General features: G+C 43.3%; 1 protein-coding gene and 1 pseudogene across 1 annotated transcript; one reads left to right on the top strand and one right to left on the bottom strand.

Annotated features, from left to right (window-relative positions):
• Window positions 1–454: 454 nt before the first annotated feature.
• LOC115637817 (olfactory receptor 14A16-like) lies at window positions 455–1,405 on the top strand. Its single transcript, XM_030539440.1, has one exon. It carries the CDS (start codon window positions 455–457, stop codon window positions 1,403–1,405), a length of 951 nt encoding a protein of 316 aa, XP_030395300.1.
• An 8,713-nt stretch (window positions 1,406–10,118) lies between these two features.
• Window positions 10,119–11,045, bottom strand: LOC115637818 (annotated as a pseudogene).
• Window positions 11,046–11,643: the final 598 nt, after the last annotated feature.

Genomic DNA, 11,643 nt, shown 5'->3' on the forward strand with positions numbered 1-11,643 from the left:
GAATCCTTACAATTGCGCTGTCATATTGGATGCTTTGTGCATCCATGTCATATTTCCCTGGAAAGTGGAAATCAGACAGCACAAGCTTTTTAGTATTTTAGCTTCATAACTAAGTTTGCAGCCTGCTGTCTGGAGCAATAGGGGACTTATCTTGACTGGACTATTGGGGTGGGATGTGCTTAGCTCCATCCATCATACTCTATTTTATCAAACCACATCCTGAGCCAGATCTTCAGATGGTGCAAACTGATGCAGCTCCATTGACTTTAAGGGACACGTGCCAATTTACACATATGTATTAACTTTACACTCCTAGTTAATGACAGTGATGAGTTACACTTTTATTGAGAGATATTAATGAGGGGAATCAGGGCCATTCCCTCTGTAGCTTTAATCCTGATAATTGTCTTTATCCTTCCTTCTGCAGCCATCAAACAATGAACTGAGAAAGAAAATGTTCAACCAAACTACTGTGATCGAGTTCCTTCTCCAGGGATTCTCTGATGTTCGGGAGCTGCAGATTTTGCACTTTGTGGTGTTTCTGCTGATTTACCTGGCAGCCCTGATGGGAAATCTTCTCATCACCATGGTTGTAGCCCTGAACCACCACCTTCACACCCCCATGTACTTCTTCCTGGTGAACCTATCCATTATAGACCTTGGCTCCATCTCTGTCACCATCCCCAAGTCCATGGCCAATTCCCTCATGAACACCAGGGTGATTTCTTATCCTGGATGTGTCACCCAAGTCTTTCTCTTTTTCCTCTTCACTGCAGCTGATTTTGCTTTACTCACGATCATGGCATATGACAGATACGTTGCCATATGCCAACCACTGCACTACGAGAGCGTAATGAACAGGGGAGCTTGTGTCCATATGGCAGCCAGTGCCTGGATTACTGGTATTGTCTACGCTTCACTGCACACCGGGAACACCTTCAGGTTACCCTTCTGCCAGCCCAATGTCATCAATCAGTTCTTCTGTGAAATCCCCCAGCTACTCAAGCTCACCTGCTCTGACTCGTACCTCAGTGAAGTTGGGCTTCTTGCCTTTAGTATGTTTTTAAGTTTAAACTGCTTTGTTTTTATAATTGTGTCTTATGTTCAGATCTTCAAAACTGTGCTGAAAATCCCATCTGAGCAGGGTCGGCGTAAAGCCTTCTCCACCTGCCTTCCTCACCTCATTGTAGTGTGTTTGTTCCTTTGCACTGGCTCCTTTGAGTACATGAAACCCTCCTCCAGCTCAGCATCAGGGCTGGATCTCATGGTGGCTGTTCTCTCTTCTGTGGTACCTCCACTGATGAATCCAATCATCTACAGCATGAGGAACAAGGAGATCAAAGCTGCATTAAAGAAATTGATTGTGTGGAGGTTATTCACCAACAAAAAAAATGTCCGTCATTGAACTTTGACTGTGATTTCGTTCTGGGCTACTTTATAGTAATAATCAATTGATGACAAAGTTTTTCCCTTGAGAAAATAAGGTGCAATCTGTTTATGATGTCATAAAATCTGCACTAACTCCATGGAAGTCAAATTAGTAAATTTAGGATTACACTATATAAATAATATCAGAATCTATACGTCTATCCATAAATCTACATAGACATGCATCTATTTGTCTTAGGGATTTACACTGCAGCCATCACCATACTATCTGATCATGCTGCACAGAATATCTATAGCTATTGCTCAATCACTAGTGGACTTTGTGATGTCACTTCCTCTTTTTTGGGGATAAAAATTGTGCTTGGGTATGAGAGGTTGGCTTGTGTGTTTGATTGATTGTTTCTTTTTCATGTTGCTGATTCATTGGTTAACTTGTTTCTTTGTTCCAGGTGGTTTTTGGGGTAGGAATTTGCAGGGTGGAACATGTTGGATGAAATGTGGGGAGCGTAATAAATGGGAGGGTGAGAGGTAGCTCCCTTTTGTGGACATCCAACCAGCCAGTTAGCTATAGAATCCCCCTTGGTAGAGGTTCTCAACTTGTTTTACCTGTAAAGGGTTAAAAAGTCTGGGTAAAGGGAAGTGAGTGGGAACCTGACCAAAACAGTCAATGGGAGGGGTTAGAACTTTTTAAAATTGGGAAAAAAATCTCTTTGTCTATTTGTTGTTCTCTGGAGAGAGGAGACACATAGCAGCAATGTTATAAGAAGCTTTAAGCCAGGTATGGAAAATCATTAGATCATACCTAGAACTACTTATTTGAATCCCATATATGTAAGTAAATCAGAGAACTTCTAGGAAGATGTGATTAGGATTATTTCTTGTATTTCTTATTGGCTTGTGGACTCCTCTGTGCTAACCCCAAATGCTTTTGTTTTACATGTAACCTTTAAGCTGAGCCTCAAGAGAGCTATCTTGATGCTTAATTTTTGCAATTTTTTTTTAAGATCTAGCAAAACCCCTACATTCCAGATGTATTTTTTCTTTTTGTTTTTAATAAAATAAACCTTTTTTTTAAAGAACAGGACTGGATTTTTTGTGTCCTAAGAGCTTTGTGCATATGTTGCTTAATAAGTTGGTAGCAACAGGTGATTTCCTTTATTTTTGTTCTCAGTTCTTCCCTGGAGGGTGGGGTTAAAGGGCTTAATGGTACCACACAGGAAGGAATTCCCAAGTATCCCTTCCTGGTTTCTCAAAATGGGGAGGATGACGGGGGGTGGGGGGTTGGACTTGGGTGGTGTCAGCATCTACCCATCCAACTTCAAAGAAATGCTGTAACCTTGGCAGTTTAATGCCAACCTGGAGTGGCCAGTATTAATTTTTAGAATGCTTGTGAGCTCCCACCTTCTGCACTGAAAGTGACAGAATCAGCCTTGACAGGGGGTGTAAGTTCATTTTGTCACTTATTTAAGGTATCAATGTCATAATCGCTTTAAAGGGGTTTTCTGAGAGACATGAAGTTTTTCTTACCCAAATGATAAAGTATTGAAAAAAAGTTTTTTTCAGGTATCTGAATATCTGAGTTCCTCTTCAAATGATTATTTTAATGCTGATGGGATTTTCTTGGCTTATTTATGATGTGGTAGGGCATATAGAGCCTTATATAGTTATATGTAGTTTTATTTTTTTAAAAAATAATTACTTGCTATGGTGGAAAAGTATTTTGGAAGAGAAAGCTATTGCAATGTTTCAAATAAGCAAACCGAGCCTGAATAATAAACCCAACTTTTTATCCCACCAAAGTACTGCAGTGATGGATGTAGAATTGCTCATATTTTCTCTTATGTTATACTTTGTTCCTACAGTGGTAAATAAATCATACTTAGTATGGTGAAGGCTGGCTAGTCACTCAACTTACTATGAGTCACAACTCCTGTGAGAAGACCTGCAGATACCAAACATGATTGGAGAACTCATTTGTTGGTGCACAAGTTGCTATATCTTGGGACCCAATCGGAGGGTGGGAGAATCACACGATTCCACCCTAAGAGAGGGACAGGCACAAAGCTGAGACCTGAGTGTTTGTACTAAGAGACCAGACCAAGGAGAAGAGGTTTAGCTAATCTTATATTCATAACAACTGAGATATAGCCATTTGCTTCAAAGGTGGATTTGGCCAATGATACCTCATTCACAAAAGGATCCAAATGTATTTAGATCACAGAAGTTGGCTGTTGTCATTATTATTATTATTATTAAACCATGTTTGTGCATGGTTGTGTATACTACATATACAATAGATAAAAGAAGAGCATGTGGATAGATAGACAGATAGATAGATAGATCATGAATAATCAATGCCAATTTATTTTGCCTCTTCTTCTGTCTCTGACTCTTGATTTCCAAATCATGATTTCTCTGAGAGTACTTATTATTCATTGTTATTTCTGTGAATATTTCTTACTCCATAGCTTTTTAACAAGAACTTCATCATCTGCATTGTCTGTGAGCTTTGAGCCATTTTGACTAGCTATATTTTAATGGGCTCTGTTTCTTTTGCCTTTTTGAATACACTGGATTATTATAATGGGAGTTTTCTTAAAAACAAAGGTCCAACTCCTCATATGGTCTAAATCATTATTTCTCCTTGTCCAAACACTCAGTGATTATGAATTTAAATCTCAATTCCTTTGAATATTCTGAACCGAGGCACTGATCTGGAAAAACAAACAAGGCAGAAGTCCCATTGAAGTTTTATAGTTGAATTTATGCTTAAGTGATTCCCCCCCGGACACACACACACTTTGAATTAGAGAGGAAGGATATAACTGTCAGCTGGACCTACAGCAATTAGTCATTCAATTCTTACTGACTTTCAGTGAGAGTTGAGTGCCCAAATCCCTTGGGCCCCTTTTGTAAAAATCCTATCCCAATTGGTTCAAGTTTACTGTTACCATGTATTTGACTAGGAGGATGGTGAAGCACTGGAATGGGTTACCTAGGGAGGTGGCAGAATCTCCATCCTTTGCATCTTTTAAGGCCCAGCTTGACAAAGCCCTGGCTGGGATGATTTAGTTGAGGTTGGTCCTGTTTTGAGCAGAGGGTTGGATTAGAAGACCTTCTGAGGTCTCTTCCAACCCATATCTTCTATGATTCTATGATAACTCACCACAATATTTGATTGGTAACAATTGCTCATTTTGATGGATTCATCATCTCCATGGAATAAACATGAAGTGATTGGCACTGGGAGATAGACTTACCCTCGCCCGCTTCTGAGGTGGTCCCTTCAGATCAGAGATGATCCTTGGTCTCTGCTGAGGCTGTTCACATGGGTTTGACTGGTTCCAGTTTGGATGGTTGGTATATCTGTTGGGTGTGCTTATGACATACTCAAGGAGTTGAAACACAACACCAATCTTTTTACTTGTCTTTCTAATTCTTCTTTTTTATTCCCCATACTCTTGCATTAAGAAACATACATCTAAGACCTTGTCTCATCACACAGTTTTGTCAACAAAAGTCAGGATTCATTGACAAAACCGTGAAGGTGTATACACTACAATTATCCTTCGACTGACTGCTTTGCTGACAAAATAAAACCACCTCAACAAGAGGTGTAGAGCTTTTGGTGTCATTATATACACAGTGCTTGGATATGTTACTGTTAATGGCCTCCAAGATGTATCCAACAATGTCCATTTTGAGTGCTCCGGTCAGCAGTTTTAACTCTGCTTCCCTGCACCCAGGTAATCAAACATCTACCCATCCCCTTTTAAAAGCCAGGGAATTTTTGAATTTCCAATTCCTGCTTTCTCAGTGTGGAGAGCTCACATCGCATCTTCCCAGCTGACCATAGAGGATCTGCGCAGCAAATGCTCTTTCGCTTGGAGTTCACCTGAGTTGTTGGACCTGCTGGAATTGTTGGCTGAGGAGGCTGTCCAGTCCCAGCTCCGCTCCAGCTGTAGGAATTTCAGTACCTACAGTCATATTTTTTGTGGCTTGTTGGAGAAGGGTTACAAACAGGACACACAGCAGTGCTGAGCTAAGGTAGGCATACCATAAGGCAAGGGAGGCACACTGTTGCTCTGGTGCTGCACCAAAGAGCTGCCGCTTCTACAAGGAGCTGGACAGTATCCTCAGCAACAACGTCACCTCCACTGCCAAGAGCTCTCTGGATACTTTGGTGGGACCGATGGCGACAGACAAAGGACTCTACTCTGAGGACAAAGCTGTGGATGAGGAGGTCGAGTTGGAGGATGGTGCGGAGCACACTTCAGTGTCATCTAGTGGTGAGGTGAGTCAAGAGTTCTTTTTCATTGTGGAGAGGTCTAGCCAGTCCTAGGAGCCCATCGCTGGTGCGTATGATGCAGGCAAGGAGTAAGTGATCTTTTTGAGTTGATGCTGCTTGGTAATATGAGATAAAGCTGTCCTTTGCTCTGTATATTGTAGAAGTGGGCAAAGGGATAGAAATGTACGAGGCTTGCTTTGTTTGCTTGTATTCCACATTTCCTTGTGAAGCTAAACCATGCAGTGCAATAGTGTGTTAATGCACACTGAGATTTCATGGGAATCTTCTGGAGAGATCTCTAGGAAACTTTCCTAGAGGTACTTGCCAATCCTCTGCTAAAGGTTCTTTGACAGACCTGCTGTTCCTTCCCCCACTGCAGGAAACTTACTGAATGAGGGAAGCAACCTAGTGATAGAGGATGTGGAAAAAGCTAATGTACTCAGTGTTTTTTTTGCCTCTGCCTCCAGCTCCCAAACTGCTGCACTGGGTCGCACAACATGGGGAGGAGGTGACCAACCCTCTGTGGAGAAAGAAGTAGTTCATGAATATTTAGAAAAGCTGGACAAGCACAAGTCCATGGGGCCGAATGCACTGCATCCAAGGGTGCTAAAGGAGTTGGCAGATGTTATTGCAGAGCCATTGGCCATTATCTCTGAAAACTCACGGTGAATGGGGGAGGTCCCGGATGACTGGAAAAATGCTAATGTATTGCCCATCTTTAAAAAAGGGAAGAAGGAGGATCTGAGGAACTACAGGCCAGTCAACCTCACCTCAGTCCCTGGAAAAATCATGGATCAGGTCTATCAGGAAACAATTCTGAAGCACTTAGGGGAAAGGAAAGTGATCAGGAAAAGTTAATATGGATTCTCCACGGGCAAGTTATGCCTAACTATCCTAATTGCCTTCTATGAGGAGATAACTGGCTCTGTAGATGAGGGGAAAGCAGTGGATGTGTTATTCCTTGACTTTAGCAAAGCTTTTGATATAGTCTCCCACAGTATTCTTGCCGCCAAGTTAAAGAAGTATGGGCTGGATGAATGGACTATAAGGTGGATAGAAAGCTGGCTAGATTGTCGAGCTAAACAGCTAGTGATCAATGGCTCCATGTCTAGCTGGCAGCCAATATCAAGCGGAATGCCCCAAGGGTCGGTCCTGGGGCCAGTTTTGTTCAATATCCTCATTAATGATCTGGAGTATGGTGTGGACTGCACCCTCAGTAAGTTTGCAGATGCCACTAAACTGGGAGGAGTGGTAGATATGCTGGAAGGTAGGAATAGGATACAGAGGGACCTAGACAAATTAGGGGATTGGGACAAAATAAATCTGATGATGTTCAACAAGAGGAAGTGCAGAGTCCTGCACTTAGAACGGAAGAATCCCACGCACTGCTACAGACTAAGGACCTAGTGGTTAGGCAGCAGTTCTGCAGAAAAGGACCTAGGGGTTACAGTGGATGAGAAACTGGATATGAGTTGACAGTGTGCCCTTGTTGCCAAGAAGGCTAATGCCATTTTGGGCTGCATAAATAGGGGCACTGCAAGCAGATCAAGGAGCATGATCATTCGCTCTATTTGACATTGGTGAGACCTCATCTGGAGTACTGTGTCCAGTTTTGGGCCCCACACTATAAGAAGGATGTGGAAAAATTGGAAAGAGTACAGCGGAGGGCAACAAAAATGATCAGGGGTCTGAAGCGCATGACTAATGAGGAGATGCTGAGGGAACTGGGATTGTTAATCTGCAGAAGAGAAGAATGAGGGGGGATTTGATAGCTGCTTTCAACTAGCTGAAAGGGGGTTCCAAAGAGGATGGCTCTAGACTGTTCTCAGTGGTGGCAGATGACAGAACAAGGAGCAATGGTCTCAAGTTGCAGTGGGGGAGGTTTAGGTTGGCTATTAGGAAAAACTTTTTCATTAGGAGGGTGATGAAGCACTGGGATGTGATCCCTAGGGAGGTTATTAAGGTCAGGCTTGACAAAACCCTGGCTGGGATGATTTAGTTGGGAATTGGTCCTTCTTTGAGCAGGGGGGTGGACTAGATGACCTTCTGAGGTCCCTTCCAAACCGGTTATTCAATGATTCTGTGATTCTATGCACCCTCAGCAGTACCGAGTGTAGTAAGTGGAGGCAAGATATGAGGCCCTGAGATATAAACGTTGGTATCAGAGGCCTGGTATGAGGCCTAAGGCCTGAACTAAAGTAATGGCCAAGACTTTGCTAACATACAGCGAAGCTGAGCTGTGAGCCAGAGGCAGATCCTATTCACAGTAGCTGATAAGGATAGGACTGATGTTGCATAAACATATACCTACAACGTATTGGTTACTAGAGATATAAACATATGGTACCAGAACTCTCTGATACTTGCACATTCCACACTGACAACAGGAAACAGGCTGACACATCCTAAGGCAGGGTCAAAAGGGTAATATGATAGAGTTGTTTTGTTCAAAGCAACATGTACAATGTGTGAGGCGACACCTTATTGCATAGAGGGGTTGTATCTTGCTACATGGAAGGGTTGCACCTCAATACGTCAGGAGTGATGTGTAACTCATTTGTACCTGTGTATGAGAATGCCTCCCTGGGGCGATATCTTTGTATGGCCTAGGGGGCAGTGAGAAGTCCCGCCACTGACTGAGCCAGTCCATTGTCAGGGAGCACATATGTACTAGTTAGCAGAACCTTGGATATCTAATCTGGGGAGCTAGAGACTGTGTTTCTCTTCAACAATAAACCTGACCCAGGTGCCTTCCTACCTCATCGGAATCTTTGGTTATTGGGAGTTCTCTCAGGGTCTGCTGAGTCAGCGATTTGCAGAGCTGGGGCAGCACACAGAGGGAACACACACACGCAGCCGACTGATATCAACATTGAACAGAGCAGAGCAGCACACCGGTGGCCATCTGATGACACCCAGAAGTCACCTACTAGAGGATAGGCCCAACAAGGAAAATAACAGAACACAATTGGCCATCATGTACAGGCCCCAGCCAAAACTTCTCCAGCGCATCATCAACAATCTACAACCTATGCTGGAAAACGATCCCTCACTCTCATGGGCCTTGGGAGGCAGGCCAGTCCTCCCTTACAGACAGCCCCTCAACCTGAGGCAAATACTCTCCAGCAACTACACACCACGCCACAGAAACACTAACCCAGGAACCAATCCTGTAACAAACCCTGTGGCTTTCGCTGTCCCCATAACTACTCTAGGACCATCATAGAACCCAACCACACCAGCCACATCATCAGGGGCTCATTTACGTGCATATCTACTAACATGATCTATGCCATCATGTGCCAGCAATGCCCCTCTGCCATGTACTTTGGCCGAACCGGACAGTCTCTACTTAAAAGGATAAATGGACACAAATCAGACATCAGGAATGGTAACATACAAAAGCCAGTAGGAGAAAACTTCAGTCTTCCTGGACACTCAATAACAGATTTAAAAATAGCAAAATAAATTCAAAAATAGATTTCAAGGAGAGACTGCTGAGCTACAATTCTTTTGAAAACTTAACACCATCAATTTGGGCTTGAATAGGGACTGGGAGTGGCTGGCTCACTACAAAAGCAATTTTCCCTCTCCTGGTATTGACACCTCCTCATCAATTATTGGAAGTGCAAAACATCCAGCCTGATTAAATTGGCCTTCAATATTGTTTCTCCACTTGTAAGGTAACTCTCTTCTCTTCATGTGCCAATATTTATTTATGCCTGTATCTGTAATTTTCACTCCATGCATCTGAAGAAGTGGGTTTTTTTACCCACGAAAGCTTATGCTCAAATAAATCTGTTAGTCTTTAAGGTGCCACTGGACTCCTCATTGTTTTTGTGAAATATAAATAAAGACAATAATTAACCCTGCAGTCTTTAAGTGGCATGAATTTAGCACTAGACAATTGACCCATGACCAAAATTCCTTCCATGTTTTATCACAACTAAAACAAGCCATGATCATCTCCTGAGTATTAATTATTATTAACCAGGACTGGCACCATATTCAGATATAAAATAGAATGAGCTAATTTCTTCTCTCAGTTATAACAGTGTAAACGCTGGAGTTACTTCATAGATATTCCACAGATTCTCTATTGTTATTACACATTCATGATATAGCTACTCCATAGAAAGTACAATGTAAACCCATATACTCCATAGAGTGGCTGCATTTAACCACAGACTCCTTATGCAAGTTATTACATAGATGCTACAGATTTACTAATTACTCAACAGATTGTACAGGGCTTTCAATATATACTACAGACATATTCCATAGATACTACAGATTTACTTTAAAGTTATTTAACAGATTCAAGTTGCTCAATAGATATTACAGCATAACTACAGAGTTTCTCCAGTGTATCTAAAAGCAATATGGAGCTCTGCACACAGAAAAGTATTCACAGTCTGACACTACTTTATTCTGGCTTCCATTACTTCCCACCCGAATGGCTGTATCTGATCATCAGTCTCTTCATTGAGCTGATGATCTCCTTGTTCCTGAACGTGTAGATCATGGGTTTCAGTAGTGGGAAGACCACAGTGAGGAACAGGGACACCTCCTTGTCCAGGGGGAAGCTGCAGAAGGGGTGGGCATAGATGTAGAGGACTGGGACAAACATGAGACCACGATGATGTGAGTGAGACAGGTGGAGGCTGCTTTGTTCTTCCCGCAGAGGGACTAAATCCTGAGCTTGAACAGCAGGATGGTGTAGGAGATGAGGAGGAGGACAAAGCACACCAAGGTGACCAGGCCACTGTTGGAGAATATCAGGATCTCCACCACGTAGGTGTCGGTGCAGGCTAGCTTGATCACCTGAGGCACATCGCAGAAGAAGTTGTCCAGCGTGTTGGGGCCGCAGAAGGGCAACCTGATGGTCAGAGCCACCTGGACTATGGAGTGCATGAAGCCCCCCACCCAGGCAGCCCCTACCAGGGCATGACAGACCCTCCTGCTCATAATGCTGGCATAGTGCAAAGGTTTACAGATGGCCACATAACGATCATAGGCCATAATAATCAGCAGGAAGATCTCAGCTGCCCCCAGGAAATGGATGAAGAAGAGCTGGGCCATGCAGCTCCCGTAGGAAATGGTCTTGCGGTGGGAGAAGAAGTCAGCCAGCATCTTTAGGGGAGTAACAGAGCAGTAGCAAATGTCCAGGAAGGCCAGGTTGGCCAGCAGGAAGTACAGGGGGGAGCCCAGGCAGAGGTCACTCCAGATGGTGAGGATGGACATTGCCTGGGAGGATGACTATGTAGAACAGGAGGAAGAGGAAGAAGAAGAAGAGCTGGAGCTTGTGGGCCTCGAATAGCCCCAGCAGCATGAATTCCGTCACCCATGTGAGCTTCCCATTCTCCATCCCACAATTGTGGATCCCTGTAGCGCACACAGGATGGAGAGAGAGGAGGAGATTATAGTGCCACTGTGAACGAGCACTTCCACATACAATAGCACAGTGCGCTGAGCCGAGACATGTCGGCCAGGCATGGAGGAGCCTCATTATGAGGATGGGAGGAGAATGGAGCCTCCACTGAGGTAACTTTCACACTGAGAGCTAGACTCTGCTTGCAGGTGCATGGTTGCAGGTTCTATTGACTTCCTCAGATGCAGATCTGCAATAAAGGCGGCCGCACTTAGCTGAATGGAGTGATGCCAATTCATGCCAGTGGTGAATCTGACTCATTGACTCCAATGGTGCTACTGTCAATTGGTGCCAGCTGGGGATCTGGCATTGAGAGTATAAATAGACTTATGGAGTTGCTGGTAGAACATATATACTCATGGTAGCATTCAGATTTTCACTTAAAACATGGAGTTTTGCATTGTGTGAAGAATATAGTGTAATCTCCCCAAATTCACAGCGTGTAATTGATGAATAAAGACTGAATTTCAGATTCTCTCATTTTCTAGTCCAGATTGTAAATCAAGTGATTACAAATTGGCCCTTTCTAAAATTA

The sequence above is a fragment of the Gopherus evgoodei genome, chromosome 21 (genome assembly GCF_007399415.2).
Source record: "Gopherus evgoodei ecotype Sinaloan lineage chromosome 21, rGopEvg1_v1.p, whole genome shotgun sequence".
In the NCBI taxonomy this organism is placed as follows: Eukaryota; Metazoa; Chordata; order Testudines; family Testudinidae; genus Gopherus; species Gopherus evgoodei.

What these genes read in the sequence shown, in the direction of transcription:
- LOC115637817 (XM_030539440.1), top strand. Translation starts at nt 455, where the DNA reads ATGTTCAACCAAACTACTGTGATCGAGTTCCTTCTCCAGGGATTCTCT.